The sequence below is a fragment of the Corvus moneduloides genome, chromosome Z (genome assembly GCF_009650955.1).
Source record: "Corvus moneduloides isolate bCorMon1 chromosome Z, bCorMon1.pri, whole genome shotgun sequence".
NCBI classification, from domain to species: domain Eukaryota; kingdom Metazoa; phylum Chordata; class Aves; order Passeriformes; family Corvidae; genus Corvus; species Corvus moneduloides.
The window spans coordinates 67,325,579-67,347,222 of NC_045511.1; the positions used below are offsets into that span (position 1 = coordinate 67,325,579).

At 39.3% G+C, this 21,644-nt stretch overlaps 1 protein-coding gene across 4 annotated transcripts in view; it reads right to left on the reverse strand.

Moving 5' to 3' along the window:
* Positions 1-3,216: 3,216 nt before the first annotated feature.
* The window catches only part of FAM169A (family with sequence similarity 169 member A), a 38,995-nt gene continuing 20,567 nt past the window's right edge, over positions 3,217-21,644 (reverse strand). For 3 of the 4 annotated variants that reach the window (XM_032097122.1, XM_032097120.1, XM_032097121.1), the window contains 7 exons: positions 20,687-20,815; positions 14,850-14,959; positions 12,489-12,543; positions 11,999-12,137; positions 9,720-9,879; positions 8,632-8,838; positions 7,344-7,877 (listed from right to left, as the gene is read on the reverse strand). In XM_032097122.1, coding sequence (XP_031953013.1) covers positions 7,344-7,877; positions 8,632-8,838; positions 9,720-9,879; positions 11,999-12,137; positions 12,489-12,543; positions 14,850-14,959; positions 20,687-20,815 — 1,334 coding nt within the window. Of the gene's footprint in view, positions 7,878-8,631; positions 8,839-9,719; positions 9,880-11,998; positions 12,138-12,488; positions 12,544-14,849; positions 14,960-20,686; positions 20,816-21,644 lie in introns of all 4 variants that reach the window. The other variant, XM_032097119.1, reaches the window with a different exon arrangement.

Genomic DNA, 21,644 nt, shown 5'->3' on the forward strand with positions numbered 1-21,644 from the left:
AGTGGATGAAGGGTTGGGCCTCAAGGAGTGAGGATATCGGCCCAGGACTCCTCATCGTTCGGCAATCCTGTGACTACAGCAAACAAGATTTAGCTGGCTCTGAGAAGCCCCTCTGAGAGAGAGGTTGCTGGTCATAGCCTGCTGCAGTTCAGGAGAGCTCAAGGGGTCTCATTTTGGACCTGTGTTTATGGGCCGAGAGACAGTGGGCTTCAGTCATAACAATGTTTCACCCTGGCCGCAGTTTGGATCAGCACTTCCTCTGGAAGTGTTAGCACAACAATGCTACAGCCGTCAGGCAACAGAAACAGTTTCCAAGGCTGTTTATTATGGAAACAGGAGCTTGCTAGCTCCTGATAAGCTCAAGAGGAGCTGAGCCCCGGTGCTGTTCAGTCATGGCTGAGGCCTAACAAGAACTTGTCAGATCGCAGTGTGGCCTGGAAAAGGAGTGGGGGATGCACCACCAGAGTGTGGGGTGAAAGATAACCAGAAGGGCAGCTACTCTCCACCTGCCCCCTACCTTGTGCCTTTCTCCCCTTTGTTTCCACGACTGCATTAATGGAAAGAACAAATGTAGGAGAGTGTAGCGTCTTAGTTTCAAGCAAGAGAACAGTTTCAGTAAGTTTAAATGTATGAATTTAAAAGGGCTTAAAGATATGAAATTTGAAAATGGTCTGACAGCCCTGATACTACAACTATTTGTAGCAATTTTGGTGGCTTTAACAAATATTGGAGACAAACTAAAGGTCACAAGCCTCAGCTGATCAATATATATTTAGCTTGCATTCTTGAAATAAAAGGATCAAAACTGGATTCAAAGATAAAGGATAAAAGATTCTAAACTGGAAGCTTTCAGCAATGCTGTATATAACTGCATTGGTAATCTTCCAGTCATGAATATAGTGGTAAACAGAAGTATTTTATCACTATAAATAACCACACTCACCATTTTATATTCTTATTCTTAAGTAGTACTTCACTCATAGCCAAGGAGCTTTTAGCACTAATTACAAGTAAAATCCATATAAATTTCCTCCTGTTTATGCAGGCACTAGTCACCTACAGCAGGTTTGAGTATATTCAGGGGTGGAGATTCCACCACCTCTCTGAGCAACCTGATCCAGCATTTGACCACTTCTGATTTAAACTGGTTTTTGTTTAAATAGAATTTCTTATATTCCAGTTTGTGCCCAACTGGGCACCCCTAAGTCTTAATCCATCTTTATATCCTGCAGTGATGCATGGCCTCTACCTCCTCCACAGGCTGCTCTCTGATCTCATTAGGTTTTTGCCTTGATTAATGATTCTGCACAGTTAAGCTCCCCTTGAGCTTACCAGAAACACTCCATAAACAGGAACTTCTGATGCCTAACCAAGGAGGGGCACAAGAGATGATCAACCATCCCCAATAGTCTTGGAACATTACGTACCTGAACCATAGCCAGTGGTACAGTATTATTATTAGTGAACTTTTGAAGAATTGCAGTAATTACTTATGGCCAGGATGAAGATTAACTGATGTCTAAAGTCAATAATCTTGCAATCCTATAAAAAAATGTTCCTAAGTGAGGCCCTTTTCACCCTCCTGGGCCACAGCAGGCTCCTCTGAGTGCAACACTTCCCAGAGCTCACCAACTTGAGAGTTTGAGATACTCAGAGGACCAGTGCCGAAAGCTGATGATGGGGCCTGGGCTGATAGCTCCCCACACTGCTTAAGGCTCAACCCTCACTCCTTCAGAAATGCAAAGGCATTCAATATGAGTATTTCACCGAACTCAAGGGAAACTTTAGCAGAGATCTTTATCTTTGTATGTATCTATCTATCTATGGATACACACACACACATCTGTAAATTGATTTAAACACCCTGTAGCAAGTACAGTATAGGTGTGGCCATCTCAGACCTATAATTAAGTGATTGTTGAGTAAATCCTAGATGTTAAACTAGTCAATGATTAAGTTCTGCCAAGTCCTTTGCGCATAAACCACTAACAAGGTCCAGAACTAAGACTGGACTCAGACACGCTCCATTGGGAGTTTGGAAAGCTGTGTTGTCCCAGCTGTAGTTAGAAGGAAGCATCCAAGATTCATAGGTGCTTGTGGTTGAACAGAATGACAACAGAGGGTCCTCAAAATTCCATACTTAGCATGGAAATTGGCCAGTTAGCACACACAAGTGGGGTTTGGATAAAGGGTAGGGTGAAAAGGAAGAGAGAGATGGAGGGAAGATGGACAAGTATTGAGCCAGCTGCTGGGGTGTCCAGGTCCTGGGGCACATATGTACATGGGCTTTGTGGAGTCATGGGGGTACCTCAACCCCATTCCTGTGCCTGTTCTGTACTGTGTTGTGCTTTATTTTCAGGAAACAGAACAAGGATGTTTGTCCTGGAAAAGTGATACCCTACTTCTGTATGACCCCTGTATGACTGTACTTCAGTCCGTGTCCTGCTCTTTCTCAGTGTGTAATTACCAACAAACCTTATCTTCTATGCTTCTACAAAATTAAGGGGGTCCTCTCTGAACCTCATGACTCAGCAGGAGGTCTCCCTCACCCTTTTGCATCCTCTATCTCTGTAAATAATTTTAGATTGATCCTAATTCAATTTTCCTTTGTATGTTTCATCTCTCTAGTAAGTAATAGAGCGAATCTTGCGATAAAACTTTTTTAAGTCATGCTTTTGCATATTTATATTAAACCTGCTTTTGCTAATACCTTTGACAGTGATTCTTTAAGAAACCTAAACCACTCGTGACATACACTCCCCTTCCACCAGATATGTGTATGCAAGGTAGGACCCTCCTGAGCTTTCTCTTCTTCAGGGAGAAGAACTGCTGCTCCAGCTCTTCTACCACAGGTGCTTCTCCAGTCATGTTTCAGATCTGCAACTCCAGCAGGAAGTCAAGCTAGCTGCTTTTTACCATCTTTGTAACTTCTCTTACACGATCTGACAGAGGAAGTAACTGTAACTACAACCTGTTACAAACTATTCCAATAGTTTAACACATTGCGCCAGTCTAGACTTAATGACTAAGTATGCGTTTTACTTCGTGTAAGTGACAAGTGATTTGAAAATAAGAGAGGGTCACAAACCAGTAGGTTATTTGCTTAGAGAGAGGGCATTTTGTCAGAAAAGATAAACCTCCATGTATTCTTATAAAGCAAAATTCTTGTTGCTTTAGTCTTTGCTGGACATTAACAACATGAAGAGAATACTTCAATTTCCTACAACTGTTTTGAAAATCTTTATTATATTTAGTGCTATAAATACATGACTTGTTGGCTGAATAACACAATCGCATTTAGGACATTTTAATGTACCACACTCTAGGGGAGTGTGTTACAGCACCTCTAGTTGGCTTGTCTACAGCAAACTACATCCTAAGTTTACATCAACCTGCATAACTGACATAAACAGCAGAATACATGCTGTAACATTCAGAAGAGCCTATTCTGCTGCTTTTTAAAAATAAAATCTGATGCATAAGATAAAGAAAATTATTTTCATTGACATGAGATTTTTAAATTAATAATTTTTGATTTTTTAAAAACTTCTTTGTAGAAAATAGGTTGTAAAATGACAGTTCCAGCAAATTGAACCACTTTGAAATGTGCTTCCTATATAGCAGAAAGGACCCAAAAACCAAGCAAACAATAATCACAAAATAAAAGTTTATTACTACTTCAAAACATTTCAAAAGCAGCAAAGACAGTACTTAAAAAAAGGAAAAATTAACACAGTAACAAGACCAATGTACAATACTATGCAATAGCAATACATCTTTAATAAGATTTATAAACAGGGTATCACTAGTTTAGAAAACATCTAACACCACATTTGTGAAAATAAATTTAGAAGTGTATCCCCATAGTAATATTTTAGAACAGTCACTTAGAAGCAAGGAAGCTGAAACTTATGCCTATTTGTTGCTAATAGTGTCAATGACATTGTAAATGATCAATTTGATTACTGACATTTACAAATTAAATGGTACAGAAAAGCAGCAAGGTTGGACATAATTTGAAATAAGTTAAAGCACTTTTGAAATAAGATGTATACACTTTCATGCGAAGGACTATGAAACAGGAGAACAGCAAACAAGAATTCTGCATTAAATTAAAATTGACCCAGAAAGAATGTGGAAGAAGCAGTACGAGACAGACATTTGAACGAATATTGGATTCAAGTACAAAACCATTTACCATTTAAGTGCAAGGCTGAAGTCACAAATTAATGTTCTTTAAACTCTATTCCTAGACTAAATAAAGCTGAAAAATAATACTGCTTGCTTTCACTGTTCACACATAGTTCCACAGCATGTTGTAATAACATTTGGTACAAACTTGTATAAAGTTGATGTTTCAATCATTCGTTGCTGGTGCAATAAGATCTTAAAAATTATTTAAGAGTTTGATGTTAATAGGACAGTTAATAGTCCCCAAGGTAAAACACTCCCGTCAATATAGTTGTCAAACATGTTCCCTTACATAAGTGTAACAGAATTAATAAGGTATTGAACTACTGTTCCTGTGGGACAATCAGTACAGCAATAAAAACTATTACTTAAAGTCAGTATTTTGATTTTGCTACTCTGCATTTACTGGAGGAAGATTGATGCCAAAGAAGTTGTGGAAATAAAATGTGTCCTTTGGTTCAAAGTACTGCTGCGATCACTGTTAGAACAGTGTCCATTTTTCAAGACTGTACTGGTTATTGGAATTGGAATTGCACCACAACTGCCCACATTCTGTGTAAAAGTCTATATTCATCAGCTATTATGCCAGGTACCCTAGATTTATAGATACCTACTCAAGGGTATACTTTTCACATGTGAATTTAAGTTCAGTATTTAAAACTGACTCTCTGAAATGACATCAGAAATGTTATTATTGTTCTCATTAGAAACCAAGACTATCCTAATATCATAATCTCATAATATTTATGTATTTACTCTGCAAATGTCTCGAAAGACACTAATTGAAATTGTTCCAACTTAGCCATGAAAAGTAGAAGCCAGGTGAGTGAAATTACCTTCCCATGAGCAGTTTTCCAACCTCACAGGGACTATAAGTGATAAACATATATATCAAAAATCCACCTATATATCAAAAATGCACCTAGAAGTAATTGAAATTACTACAGCTCATAAGCAAAAGAATCCTTAACTTTTTCAAAGTGGATACATTTGTATCAATTGAAGGATTCAGAAGATTAATCTTCAGTAAACTTGTCCTAAAAATGGAAGATGAGTTGCAATAAACTGTATACAACTGCTCTATTTTAGGCCACAAGTCCTCAAAAATCCCCAATTCTTAGCTATGCAATAGATGTGTTTTCTAGCCACTTCTTTTTTTTAAACAATTAATCTCAGCAGTAAAAGAGAAGCCATAGAGAAGATAACAGAAATTTTGTTTTATATGCTTTATATAAAAAGCTTTATGAGTTTCAGAAATGCTTAAGGTTCACTTGAATATGTTTACATACAATCAGAAAAGATCTTGAATATTTATCAGTCATGGAGTTCATAAAGAGTATCTGCATGTATGTTGATAAGATACTATAGCTACATGCAATAGTTTAAGAAACCCAGATTTAAATCCGTAATCTCACGCACCCTGAATCTAGAGTTTAGGTAACACACATATTTTTAAAAACTGTTTGTTTTTTTTTTCTATAAGCTGCCCTTAACAGACTAAAAAGGAGCATGGTACTTCATCAGCTGAAAAAAATAGTATGAATGTATCTTATATAGTTAAAATATCTTATAAATAGAGTTAAACTGTATAAGCATAAAAATCCAAACCCAGATTTTTACATTACCTTCATGAAGGGATAAAAGTTAAGACAGCATTGCAACTATTCAAGTGAACCTAGCTCCTCTGTTTTTGAGACACTGTGAAAGACTAGTTCACTCATCTTGGAAAAGGCATACACAGGACAAAAAGTGGTGTGATTTCCTGTTATTAGAATCATTGTTCTGTTATTTCTGAGTTTTTAGCCAAATATGAAAGGAGCTGCATTTATTGGAAAGAAACGCATAGCGAACTAAGGAGTAACTTAGGTATGTGTGACAAGTTAAATATATGGTTTGCCAAGAGAACCTCAGAAGGAAAATAAGCATGAAAAGTTTGGGTTTATTCCTGCCTGTATACAGCAAAGTTTGGTTGCTGCTTTTAAGAAAAGTCATGAACTGGGAAGCTATCATCCCAGGAATTACGCTCAAGTTGGAAAATAGAAGTGGGAACCAGAAGTATTTGCAAGGTATCACCCACTAACTCCTAAAGGCATAGAAGTTTGGCAAACAAGCATTTGCTGAAATACCCACTAACACTCACACTAATGAATATCACAACCACCTGAAATGTCAGTGCTCACAGGAGTCACACACCTGGAAGACACAACATCTTAATAGTTACCCCACAGCACCAGCCAAGTATTTGGAAAACACAAAGAACCACTTCCATTCGGACCAAAACAAGATCAAGAGTTATCCTTCTCCTGTAATGCAACAAGTAATCAACTATCCACTCAACACATGCAAGTAGTTAGGAAGGCAGTTCAAATGATTCCATACAGAGGCTACATTCCATACACTCTGGAAAAACTTGGGCTTACCAAAATGCTTGCTTCGGAAGCTACAAATAGCTTACTGCGTAGGCATCTCTTAATCTTTGCGCAAGAAATCCATTATCAGGAAGCTCTATGGCAGATACTGCACTGGGTTCTATTCAGCTGTTTCAAGTGATTCTCTCGAAAGACAAGTGCTGCTCACGTTGCATTGATCTACTGAGCTACACCTTCTTGTACACTGTGAGACCTAGAATGAAGAATCTTACATTCTTTTAATCTCTTAAGCCTGTGGGAAGGGAACAAGAAGCAAAGAAGGATTTTCCCTTTTCTCTTCAGTTCTCCTCTTCTTCACAGTAGAGAACACAAAGTTATCAAAAAAACCCATTATCTAGAGTGATGTCCAGTGACATGGAAGTCAATAGCAATATAAGGGACCTTGACAGGGCCAGGATTTCACACTGCATTTTAATTCCATGACTGCCACCTCAAATATACAAACTGTTCCCTTTGATAGCACAACTGTATTTATTCAGCATGTATCCATTATGAAGGGAGGAAACTGGCTATTTATTTTCATACTATGAATAAGTTCAATTTCTAGTGGTTAAATTTAAAAAACAAACAAACCAAAACTTGAGGAAAGGTGATGAACTCAAGAGGAAATCTAACCCAGAATTTTAAACAAATGTGTCCTGTGCTGGATATGGTGCAGTTACACCCTAATGTTTTACACAAAATAGCCTTCTTATAAATAGATGAATTATCACTGTTTCATTTTTAAGCTGGCTTTCCTTTTTTCTTGGGTGGACCTTTGTAGCCTTTGGCCTTTCTTCGCAAGTTTCTCCGATCTACAATGGGTACCTCAATTTCTGCTTCCTCAGAGCTGCTGTCAGCAGCCCTCTCTGCCACTGTCTGCATGTAGTGATCCGTCTGCTCTGGAGACTCTTCTGAGGGCTCTTCCAACTGGTTCTTCTGTGCTTCCTGTCCAGAAGGCTGCTGAAAAGAAACACCCTCAAGTTCAACCATTACCAACGAGCTCTGACTCAAGGCAGCAGGGGCCTCCTGTGAGTTCTGCCCTGCTTCCTCATTTTGATCTTCTAATGAGGAAGGTAAGTTTTCAGAAACAGATTCTTCTGCTGATTCAGTTACCACAGAGTTGGGCAGGCCATTGTCAGAAGGCTCTTCCTTTGATGCCGATGCAGCTGCATCTTCAGTGCTGGTCTTTTCAGGTTCTTGCTGTTCTTCAGTGCCCTCCTTCTCTACTGATGTAACTTCCTCAGTCAGCATTTCTGAATCATTTTCATTTAAAACCTATGGGTGAAGGGTGCCAAGACAATCAAAAGGACAATTAGTTGAAGGTACAAGACACTGAACAACTACTGCCCCTAGCTAGCAACCTCAGAGGATACTTCAGCATTCAGTGGGCTTTTAATTCTATACACATAGCTTGACAAAACAGTCCTTTCCTCCTTTTTGCACAAGACTATTTTGTGACCTGCATTTGATATCCAGAGTTGCTCTCTGATTTTCAAATTATTCAAAATAGTATTGAGGTACAGAAAAAGCACTCTGATATGAATCTCAAGGAAAAAAAATTATTTTAGACAAATGTAATTATCATTTTGCTAGCATATAATAATCTGCTTTTGCACTATAAATAAAAAACCAGTAAAACCTGTGTTCTGAAAGCAAAGGCATTTTAGCAGTAGATGATTATTTGTACACCTCATCAGGCAAGAATTGCTAGACAAAATAAGTATGTGGCTTTTCACTCGAAGCAGTATTTTAGTGAGAAACAGTAGTTTCAAGACAAACTGCTGCAAACATATCTTTCTTTTGGGTATCACATGCATGTAAGTCCCACTTCTGCACATTGAGACAGAAATGTTAGTGTATTCTCTGTATGGATTTACATCATCTGGCCTAATTATTACTTCTCCCAATAATTTCATGCAATGTTAGGGACTACTTCCTATCTGTTTACTTAACAAAAGGAAAAAAAACCCTGCAAGATACATACAATTTGTAGTAAAAATGACTTCACGTTTTGTTTCAGTTCTCTCACCTTCTCTGATTCAGGGCCTTCTGGAGGTTTTGCTGGAGCCTCAAGGATTAATGGAACAAACAGCGTTACGGGTTCCTTTCCTTGACTCTCAGACAGCAATTTTGATTCGCCACTTGGAACTTCATTTATTGTTTCGCCTTCAACCATGAGTGAGGTCTTACCAGTTTCTTCTGCTACCTCACCATTAAGAGGTTCTGATGGCATTTCCTAAAAAAATAAGTCACATTTGTAAGTCAAGAGTATGCCCAGCTATTGTTCCCCAGCACTAATTGCCATATATGTGATCCAAATTTGCAGCTTAATATGAGAAGCAGATAGCTCAGATACCTAGAGCTGAGAAGGCAGAACTGAGAAGGTAGAACTTAATGTAGATTAGCTAACTTAACCAGAGTATTAGTTTGTTGTTGTCACCTGCACTAAATTTCTGACCATAGCTTACACTGTTAGGAGCCAAGACAAGAAGTTTTTGTGCATCTCACATGCATGCATGCTGCAGTCCCTCCTTGATCCCAACACGCGTATGATCCACTTTCTCATCCACCAGTAAGAACATAAAAACCAGAGGGCATTGCTACGCACAAAGAATATTCAGAAATTTAAATTCAAGTTGTTAACAAGGTGAAGATAGAAGTTGGATTTAAACTTGATGTTTAAATCCAACAGGCAAGTTTTAAGTGGAGAAGCAAAAAGAGCCAAGAGAAGTCACTGAAGCATACCAGCTATTGACTTGGTCAAATAAACATGTTTTTTATTTAAATTAGAGATACTGGGTCAGATCTTGACCTTATTCCAGTTCTCTGGAATTTCTTATTAGGAGAAATCAATGAAGAAAATTAGGATGGTAGACAAGTTAGAAACTCACCTTACTGAAGATCTATAAACTCTACTGTTCAAAATACGTACAGTGAAATATTCCCTGAAATTAATTCTGTACTAGCCTTAACTTCTCAGACACACTTCTTAAGAAGCACTGGTGCAAAAAATCAAAGAGCTGAGAGTTGCATGGAGCAAGGTAGCAAGGACCATATTTAACAGAAACTGTAGTTGTATTCCAAATTTATCTGCTATTGCTATTCCATCCAGCTCACCTCCGTCTCACTTTGTTTCTCAGAGGGCGACACGTGCATCTCCACTTCTAATACAGACTGGCCCTCGTTTTCAACAATTATTTCCTCATCCTTCTCAACAGCATCCACCTTAGGCACTTCCACTAAGTCTTCAGAGCTTTCAGATGCAAGAAGTTCCGGCCTGTAGCAGGTATTAAGATACATCTTTTAGTGTGATACATCTAATTTTGGTGATCTCAGCAGAGAAATTCTTTCATGACCTATTATAAGGTGCTGTAATGCATGCTTGCCATCAGAAATACGCATCAAGAAAACTAAATGCATCTAAAAATGGCTAACTCCTCATTAGGAAAAAAAATGTCAACTAGAAAAATTGCTTTGGCAATTATAAAATGATATCTGTCTTACTTCCATTTTATGGGAAAGAAGTCTGAAATTTCTCTAAGTTTGTTATTTTAAATTTAGAAAGTATTGAAGTATTACATATTTGAAAGCCACAAAGTGGTAAGAAAAGCAGCAGCTTCTTTTTCCCCCCAACCCCACTGTAGAAACTGTTTCAAATTTAGGAATTATGAAAAACTATATTTGTATAATCATTGAAAATACAGATATTACAAAGACCATGACTGGAAAATAATTCAAGGCAATAAACACATTATGGGTGAAGAAGTTGCCATCAGCTAGAGATTACATTAGCAAACAGCTAAATATGAAGTGCTAATGCACTGCCCCACTACTGTAGGGTAATAGCAGTAACTCAAACATTCAGTTCTCATCTTTGAGATGACAAAATTTAGATTAACTGAAACTATTACATACAAGCAAAGAAAAAAGTACATGCAATCTATTTGCAGGAGTCTGCCTTGTGATCTCATAGTAAAGGCAGCACTGGAGGGTTTTGTCCTACGTGCCAGTCTTGAGATGAAGGATAGGAAAATCCATAGACTCCATAGAAAGTCCACAACAGAAGACCCTGTTTCATTTGTTGATGTGCATGGAAGGAAAGAACCAAGCTGATATCCTGTTCCCTTGCCTTCATTTTAGCATTCCTCTTAGCTCTGCTTAAAAACACCATGTAACATCTTGTGTAACCGCAACACCTCATTGACACAATTTTTCAAGGCCCAAAATTTGACATCCAGTATCAGGTAAGTCCTCTCACATACCAACTAGAAAATCATTAGTAGTCACAGCATTTCTTAAGCTGTGGCAGCATCAAACGGTGCCACTTCACCTGTTTGAACCAGCTTAGGGAAGTACATTGACAGTGCAGTGCAGCAATACACTATCTGTAATTCCACAGAGTAATTTAAACACAAAAATTAGGCAGTACGTACCTAGCTGAAGGCCTCAACTTCACATAAAAAAACCCCACAACTAATTCTGCTTAAAGAAACCTAATGGAACAAGCTTGAGTGATTTCCTAGAAAATGATCATCTTCAGTTTGTCAAAAGAGGCTTTGGGGGTTGAAGTAGGTTTCTTTGGAAAAGAATGAGAGGGAGGCATATACACGGAGCAGGATGGGGTGGGCACAGTGTGTCTGAGGGACGAAGGGGCTATTTATTTACTTAAAATAGGTATTCTGAATGGAAGCCAGTGCAAATTATTACTCCAAGCCCTGTCCTGTAAGAACTGTTATGGTACACAAGTCATACTACTCCTCACATCCACATCTGGTAATTGTTACACAGGTTAACATTATTTAAACTGGAAGTGTTTTTGTTTTGTTTTTTTCAGGATGTTAGATCAGATATGATGGTTTAAAATATTGTCTGAGAAAAAGGCTTTACTTCGAAGACATATGGCTCCCTGTAACACTTGTTATTAGCTGACAAGCAGTAACCAGCTCCCAAACTGACCAGTCAGACCATATTTTACTGCAATATACCAACTGTAACAAGAAGTCAGGAAGGGGTACCTCCTCAAAGACCACACAGAGTATTATGGATACAAGTCCAGATATATTATCTCAAGAAACTATGCTGTGAATACAAATATTTTTACCATTGTACAGATTCAGTTACAACAGAACACTCAGCCTCCACTGTTTTCCTGTTACTTCTAGTATCTACTAAGCTTTCACAGGTACTACATTTTGGTGCAATCACTCTTCAGTTGATGCCTCACTTTTCTTTCTTTCTTCCTTTCTTGTATCAGACTTTATTTTAGTAATTTTAAAATCAAGCAAGTAAAGTAGGAAGAATGGAGAAGAAATACCAGTTGCACACTGAGACACTGCTGTAGTTTGTGACTGCCCAAGCAACAAAGTAAGAAATCAGTAAAAACAGGCTCCAAGTACCTGCTTTTGGACACTTGAAGAGCACTTTCCTCATCTCTTTGGGAAGTCTCAGGTCCAGGTTCCTGTCTGTTTTTATTTAGCCTCTGACGCTTTAAATGACTGCTTCGTGTCCAGATGGAAACATGAGCTGTGTTAGGGTCTTAGGAGAATAGCACACACACACACAAAAAAAAAAATTCAAGTGAACAAATTCAGTCTAAGATATTCATATAACCTCCCCACCCAAAATAGTTCAGGAAAGGAACTGAGTGCCCCTAAAACAGCATTTCATTGTGGTACTTTTTTTCTGAATAGTCTCTTTACCAAGACTCATAACAATTTTATCTGAATTCCTCTTAAAGTTTAATGGGTTGAGTCTCAGCACCTTAGAGGAAAGCCTGTTTTTATATATACTTTACTTATTAATGAAGTAAAATGTAAAGCTGCAAAATAGCCTGCAAAATTATTGATCTACAGTAATTGCAATACTGATAATCAAGGTTATTTTTACCTTCAGATGTACTTGCATGGACATCTGTTGATTCTTTACCTTTTTGAGAGTCAGTCTGTGAAGCAAAAGCAAAGCTAATGTTATTCTAAAACTTTCTGAATTGACGAAAATAGCTTCATAATCCTACCTATGGCTGCATCTTCCTAAAGCACTATTTCATAGTAATAATCCTATAAAACAGCAGCTACAATAATTCTTCATTTATATCTAAGTCTTCTGCCTCAACAAATTTAGTATTTTTTTTTAAATTTATCTTTATGTAATGGATGACTAGTTTTTCTGTGTTTTACTTTTGGCCTCAATGTAGACAATAAGATTCGAAAGTGACATGTCACTATAAACAATAGTGCTACCAAAGTTTTTTTCCTAACAGTTCTGTTTATAACAAGTGCCCATGTAACTCAATTATAGGAGCCTCTTTCTGTTTGTTTCCCCTTTCTGTATAAACCCAAGGGACTACACTACAGTGGTTGGCAAAATTTAATTGCAAAGTCTTATTTTTATACTTGTATCCTATCTTATAGTTTTAGTTTTATCATTATATGCAACAGGATATGGCAAGCCATGTAAAAAATGGGAAAAAACAGAACTTGGTGATTCATCAGTAATGCAGCTTACATGCATAGTCAGCACAAGAGGCTGCTACTTGGGTCCCTTGCCCTAGAGCTTTTTTGTCTCCTGTTTCTCCACACCATCCCAATACTTAAATTTTTTCTGCAGCTTAGCTGAGGATTCAGCACTTGATACACTAAAGTGAGTACAAGCTGTACACATTAAAATAAAATTATGTATGTTGGTTTTTCTTAGCTGCTAATAGTAATCTGGAACAGCAATTATCAGCATCCTGGTCCACTTCTCCAGTCTCACTTCCAGTACTGTGGAAGAAGGCCAGCAAAAAGTGGCAATGTCTACATTCTGCTGTTCGAAGTAGTTTCAAGTGAATTTTAAATATATAAGAATTTGTAGACTAACAACAAATGCTTCTAGAATCAAAACACACAAAATAGGAAACATTAAGCAAAAAGTTGAACATTAAAGTTGGGGAATGTTTTTTCAAGGTTTGGGGAAAGGTGGAGTATTTTCTTTTCTTAGATGGTCCAACAATTTTCAAACCATTGCAGAACTGCTTATAGATACTGCAGATGCCAATTGTAGAGCTGCCAGCAGTTTTACCAACCTATGAGGAGTTGGGGCACTTTGGTATCTACTGTCTTTTCCTCTGGAAAAAGGCAAGAGGCAGGGTTTTACTTCTTAACTCACAGCAACAAAAATCAAAAGAACTACTATCAATCTGCTATTTTCTGCAAGTATACCCATATATCTCTATAACCAAAACATGTTAAGTTTTTAGATAATTTCGCTGATATCATTATTGGAATCTATCTAAAACTCAGGGATGAGGTTAAAGACACTGTTACAAAAGAAAGATAACTAAGAGTTATTGCGTCTGGTCATTGAGACATTAAAACATCACTATTCTTCTGTCCATTTTGCTTTGGGAAATACTAATTTTCTCAATTGGGAAAACTTGACTTAAATTCCAAATCTAAAGTTTAAATATTAATAGCTGAGAGTATTGATTTAGCCATTATTTCCCATTTTTAATTAAAGCACTGACTTCTACGAAAGCATGGTTGTGTCAATAATACAGACAAGTCCTAAAGCACACAAATCCATGCTCATGGTATTTGGAGCTACAAATGACTGTCAAGCACATCCTGTGTGGCCTCAGAACAGAAATGAAATAGAGGAAGAGCTTCATAATATTCAATGACCCAAATATATTCATGACCACACGTCCATGCGTAGCTGTAATCTGGTTGCTATATGAAATACAAAGAAAGCTGCAGTCTTTTTGTACGGACAATGTATAACTCTCCAAGCAAACTTAATATTTGTCATTGTATTGAACTGTGACATGGACACGTACCTCTAAAAACAGCCTCTCTAAACATTTTAATCTCAGAGACAGTTGAAATAATCTCCTTTACATAATCTGCTAGTAAATAGCTCAGATTGCAGGAGCTGACAGCTGTGGCACAGACTGTCTACGTGGTGGTAGCCTCATCACAAAAAAAAAAACAAAAAAAACCCCAAAACACAAACCCAAAACCAAACAAAGCAAACAAACAAAACAAAAATAGAACAAAAATACCGAAAAACTACCAACCCAGCTTAGTCATTAGCATTACATCAGTGGGAAGCATTACACCCACACAGAAAGCAACAAAACCGTTTGTCTTTTATATATTATGGTCCTGAGCCCATTCAATTATAATGATACGGGCAAAAATAATTCCTCATAACTTGTTTTTCAGTAACAATGCAATCGAAACAAGAGGTAACAGACTGTGTACCTACACTTAGCTGTGTTTCTACCTCAGTCCTTGGTCCACTTGCTTCAGATACTGCAGACTGACAAAAATTATCCTCTGCTTGCAAACTCTTATTTTCCTTCTTCAAGGCTTCTCCTGTGAAGATTTAAGAGAGGAAACAGGGAAAGAGAAAATTATAGTACCTTTATATAACAATCAACCATTTGCCCTGCTTTCAGCTGGGATAGAGTTACTTTTCTTCCAAGTAGCTCTTACAGTGCTGTGTCTTGAATTTAGTGTGAGATAACACACTGAGGTTTTTGTTGTGCCAAATAGTCATTAACCTAAGTCAAGCGCTTTTCACATTCTTATGCTGAGTGAGCAGGTGCACAAGAAGCTGGGGATGGGACACAGCCAGGACAATTGACCAAAGGAATTTTCCACACAACAATGTCAAGCCCAGTATATAAACTGGGAGGGGCTAGTCACGGCAACTGCATTGTGCACCAACTTTCTCTCCTGAGTTTTATTTTTCTGGTTTTGTTGTCTCCCTTTTCATTATAATTATTGTTATATTATGCTTCTGTTTAATTTTATTTCAATTATTAAGCTGTTCCAGTCTCAACCCAGAAGTTTTACATTTTTTTCAGATTCTCCTCCCTACCCCAGTAAGGGGGGAACAAGCAGGTGTGTGGCACTTAATTGCTTCTCAGTTGTGAAAGAAAGGTCTTCAAAGAAGACATTCCATGTCACCCAGGCAAGTGGACCACCATGGTGAGAGAAGTGTCTAGTACCTGAGGGAGCTAGCTGTACTAGAGATGATTTGTTATGACCCAAAGAATGTGCAGTCACATACAGATCTAGACAAAGTCCAGTGCACATAACCCACATGGTAGATACTTGCATATGTAGCGCACTATCATCATGTGCCAACTCATTGGCATTAATGACCTGGAGAGATGAAGAAGTACCTATGGTGCATGAAGCAGCTTGCTAACTCTGGAACCACGAAGAAAATCTCTCTGCCTACCTATGGACTTGCCTCTCAGTTGTGAAAAAACCTGTTTAAAAAGTATTAAAAACAGCTCCAGGAGTTCCAGCAACAAAAAGAAGATAGGTTCTACTCCTTAGCTGTACAGACAAGTATCTCAGCTATTAACAGTATTCACAGCTATTAACAGCATTCTTTTGCTCAAGAAAGAGGATATAGGGTAGGTACACACCAAGGTTTTTAAAATCCTGTGGGTTTACCTGTGGGTAAACCTAGAAATCCTAGAAAGGATATGAAAAAAATGAGATGGAAAATCCACCTCCACTCTAGAGGCATGGGCACATGAACTGCAAGGAAAAACAATCACAAATGTGGATTCTTCCGGGAAAACTGCTGCTCCAGTCTCCAGTAGGCAGTTCCCCAGACACAGTGGAATGGCTAACCTTACTTCTGATTCTATGGTGAAGAATTCTAATCCTTTTTCACAAGAAGTGGATGGAGAATTCTATATCCAGTACTAGAGGGCCCCTGCCTCCCGTCACTGGGAGAAGAAGATCAGTTAAGTTCACTGGACTGTGTGGATCCAGTGGCCTAGAATGTCAAACCCACAGGAGAATAAGGCTCTAATAGCATTAGTGCATAGTGTGCCATAATGCCATCAAGCATTTGTAGTTCTGGAGTGACAGGGGGATCCCAACAGCTGACTATACTGGAGGCTGAGACTAGCCTGACTGGGAATGAGTGGCAAAAGCATACCACTGTGACTGGCCCAGAGGCTCCATGCATCTTTGGCACAGACTATCTCAGGAGAGGATATTTCAAGGGCCCAAAAGAGTATCACCGGCTGCCTTGGAGACAAAGGAAATTCAAGCAGCTGTCTGCCTGGCCTCTTCTCTCAGAGGACACTTCTGTTGTGGGGTTGTTGAAGAATATCAGGAGCCAGTCACTACCACAATGGTGCACCAGCAGCAATACTGCACCAACCAGATTGTCCAGGAATCTTGAAAGTGATCAAGGACTGGCCTGAAAAGATTTTGGAACATCGCTACAGGAGAAGGTGACCCATACTGAAGAGGACACCCTGTCTAATAAATTACCAGAAAATGAGGAGTAATATGCCTTATTTACCGATTGTTCTGCCACATTGTTGGAAAGGAGCAGAGATTGAGTCTCCTGTGACAAGTCGCTGAAGGAGAAGGTGAATCAACTGAGTTTGCAGAGGAGAAAGCCATCCAGCTGGCTTTAAACACTGCTGAATGAAAAAAATGGCCAGTATTTTAGTTCTATACTGACTCATGTGCAGTAGCAAATGCTTTGTGGGGTGGTTGCAGTGATGGAAGCAGAGCAACTGGCAGCACAAAGGTGAGGCCATCTGAGCTGCCACATTGTAACAAGATACTGCCGTCTAGATGAGAACCTGGTTGTGACAATACCTTAGAGATGGACACACCCAAGAATTGGGCCACAGAGGAACTTCAGAACAACCAGAAAGTGCATCAGGCAGCTAAGACTGAAGTGACTCAGGTGAATCAGAATTGGAACAGAAGGGAAAATTATTTCTAGCTTGGTGCACCCATGACACCTCAGATAATTAAGGATGAGATGCAAATTATAGATGGACACATGATCCAGGGGTGGACTTGACCATGGACACAATTGCACAGATTAGCCATGAATGTGAAACATGCACTGCAATTAAACAGGCCAAGTGGTTAAAGCCTCTCTAGTATGGAGAACGACAGCTGAAATAGAAATATGGTGAGACTGGGCAGATAGACTATATCACACTCCCCTAAAACTGCCAAGGAAAGTGTCATGTGCTTTTAATGGTGGAAGCAACCACTAAAGGAGAAAGAACATAGCCTGTACTCCATATCACCACCAGGAACAGTGGACCTTAAGAAGGAAACCCTAAGAAGGTGACAGAGTGTCCCAGAAATTCCAGGAAGAGTTAGTGGGATTCCTTTCCCAAACAACATCATAGACAACTGAGCCAAAGACCATGGCACTGAGTGGGAATATCATGCTCTCTGTCAGGCACCAGCCTCCAGAAGAATGAAATTATACAACAGACTGTTACCCATTTACTCAGGAACACTGGGTGGCAGGACCTTCAAACATTGGGACACACATTTAGCAGAAGCCACCTGTTAAGTAAACACTAGGGAATCTGACAGTCAGTCTGGCGCAGCACAATCCGAACTTATACACACTGTAGAAAGGGATAAATTTCCTGTAGTGCTCATAAATACACAGGGGAAAACAGTCTGCGTTATTCCTGCTTCAGGAAAAGGCAAAAAAATTTGTGAAACTGAGTTTGCTCAAGCACCTGGGTCCACTTACAATGTAATGCAGGGAGATGGAGAAGTCCTTTGCATTCCTTATGGGGATTGGATTTTGGGTGAGGGTAGCCAAAAAATTAAATTGCATGTTGTTTATTGCAATATAACACTGTTTACTGTCTCTTTCATGGTTATGTGCCCATCACTGAACTGGGCACCTCACAGCACCTGCTTTCACCATTCTGAATTTTGGGATCTGAACCTGATTCCCATTCAATTGCCATTTCAAGAGTATTACAGTAAAAATCACCCAGACCAATGAAGAATTAACTTCATGAAACCAAGCAAGTGCAGTGGTGATGTACACAGAACTGGCTCCAGCATGTAACAATCTAGCTTCATGCAAAATCTTTTCTGGCCAGAAAGACTGTTACGACAGATGGAGCTCAAAGTCATGGACTAAATGAACTCAACAGACATTTTAGAGGCATAGCCCATTGTCATAGGTTAGCAAGCATAGTCCCGGAAGGGATGTCCTTGCTAAGGGGTGCTTACAGTTTCCTCTGGGAACTGATAGAACCTATCAGCTGGCCAGTTTGAATATGGACAATTCTCTGAGCCACTTAAAGTTGTGATCACCTCTGTGATCCACATTTAAGAGTAGACAAACTCCCCCTCCAAGCTCTCTCTCGTTTCTGGCGCTGGCACAGGTGGCTGCGGGCCCCGAGTGGGGGCCAGCGGGCCCGGCCAGGCCCTGCTTGGGCCAGGCCGGGCCGGGCCACGGCCATCCTGGAGCCGATGGACCTGTTCCACCTGTGGAACCCCCCCCACTGCCTTGCCGTGGGCAGCCGGAGCGGCTCGGCTCTCCCCCCTCTCCACTGTGATAAGAAAAATTCAACATTCCAGCTGCAAAGCTGCAAGGCCGAGGTGAGAGTAACCCTTTTATTGCTGTGAAGAGCTGAAAACCTGAGGGAAGAGAGAGAGGAGATGCTTAAAGCTGAAATTCTGTTGTGAAGCTATGATATATCAGAGTACCCCATTGTAATTTCATGAAGATATGGGGGGTGGAGTGTTCAACTCGTAAGCAAAAGCACCTGTGCTGAGATAGGCAGATGCTGACGCAGCTGTAATTTCATGAGAAGTTTGGACAGGGAGAGATGGAAGCAATGAGGACTTTTGCTCCAAACGGGAAAGGAGAAAACCTCAGTTCCTAGAGATGCTCCCAGAGATAGTCCTAACAATGAAGATGAGGAAGACCCTTTGCTCCCAGGGAAGGAGAAGGGCCTCTGTTTTTTTGTTTCTGAACGGCTCAACCTTAAAAAACTTCGAGAGTGGACCCTCGAAAGCAGTTGCAGGAAAAGCTGCAAGTCGGGGGAAGGGACTCACACGCAGGCAGAGAGACTCCTCTTCCTAAATGGACTGAACAATATTTGGAAGTGGGCGGCTGTCTCGTTGTGATAATGTTTTCATAGCATGAGCAAGAAGAGACTTCTCTTTCTAAATGGACTAAACAAGGTTATTATGGAAGTGGTAAACAGACTGAACATCTTAAGGGCTGTCTTTTCACATTGTCAGTGGGAGAAGGGAGGAAGGTGGGGGGAGGAGGAGACTTCTGAAGGTGGTATAATTTTTTTTTCCCTTCTTTTAGGTCTGTTAATAAACTTCTTTATATTCTTTCAAGTTTGGTGCCTGCTTTGCGTTTCTCCTAATTCTTATCTCACAGAAGATAAACAGTAATGAGTATTTTAGACCAAACCACTACACCCATAGACTAAGGGAATAATACACGTGTGTGATGTATGTGTACATAACAGAAGACAGGAAAGGTAATGGTGTATGGTAAATAATGGAACCTGGGCATGACATAAAAGACACACGAAATAAGGAGAGGATATCATCCCACTTCCAGGAGGGAAAGAATTAATTTTCTTCCTAGTAGATGGCACAGTGCTGTATTTTGAATTTAGTATGACAATAATGTTGATAACACACTGTTTTCACTGCTGCTGAGTAGTGTTCACCCTGTGTCAAGGACTTTCCAGTTTCAAGATGCTTTGCCAGTGAGCAGGCGCACAAGACTCTGGGAGGGACCATAGCTAGGACAACTGACCTGAACTGGCCAAAGGGATATTCCACACCACAGAACATCCTGTTCTGTATATAAACTGGGAACAGTTGGCTAGGAGGGGCTGATGGCTGTTTGGGGATTGGCTCAGCATCAGTCAGCAGGTAGTAAGCAACTGCATTGTGTACCCCTTCTCTCTTTTGGGTTTTATTTCTCTGTTTCTGTTTCCTTTTTTATTATATTTATTATATTTTATCTTATTTCAATTATTGAACTGTTCTTATCTCAACCCACAGGTATTACTTTTTTTCCAGACTCTCCTTCCCATCCCACTGGGAGAGGACAGGGTGAACAAGCAGCTACATAGTACTTAGCTGCCAGCTGGGGTTAAACCACAACACTGTTCCAAATATGATCTCACAGGTCTCAGGACAAATAGAAATCTTTCTGCTAGTTTCTACTCAGTGTTCACAGAAGTCACTCTTGTAGAGTGTTTGTTCAACTTTTATAAAGTGCCAGAAAACAACAAAACAAAGAATCCATACCTGCAATTTTGAGATCTTCCTTTTGCACTATAGACATAATAGACTTTCTCTGGAACCAATCTCCTCCTCCCTCCACTTGCCACAAAAGGTTTTTATCCTCAGGGTACTTCTCAAGGTACTGCTTACAAGCTGAGCAAACACAAGAAAAAACACTATGTTACAGATACTATATACTCAGATATACCTATTTTTTAAAGTTTGTCTGAAATCAATTTACTTCGCAATCTACCATCATACACAAACAACAACAGAAAGAACTGTTTAACTAAATAGTTGAATCTGAAATAAACAATATTGCTTTACCCTACACATCCTTCTTAATTAATTCTTTCTTCAGGTTTAAATACTTTGCATTATTATCTTAAACTGCAAACAAAGATGAATTAAATTTTCTTGTTTTCCTGGTACCCACTTGAGAGTTTTGAAACTTCACTAGTCACTGTTCCTGCCAATTACAAGATCCAATTTAAGACAGAAGGGTTTTTTCTTCAGCAGAGGAGGTAGTCAAGTGTTTTTTGTCACCCCACACTGTAGTAGGCACCTGTGAAAGCACTCCCTGGGAGTGTTAACATGTTACCATTGAATGGTTAATCAAAGTTCATTTCTAGAATATTTCCTATGTTGCTGTCCTTCCATGTCTTTTCTCTCTATACCTGTATCAAATATACAGGTGAACAGGCATGCTTTAACATCATTTTTTGGCAGTTCCTAGAAAAACCACCATTTTTCACCTGGTTCACTACTGATGCACAGTTTCAGAGCACGGGATCCCCACTGTGTCATTTCTTGACCACAGAAATGAATTAGTCATTAAATTCTGCTCAAGTAACTTTCCTTGAAGCCTAAAAATAAGGTCTTATCAGATCCAGCGACAGACTGTGCTGCTTGGAAAAGCAGAACATTTCTACAGGTTAAGAAGGCCAGATAAGTGTGTCCATAGAAGGAACCCTGGCAAATG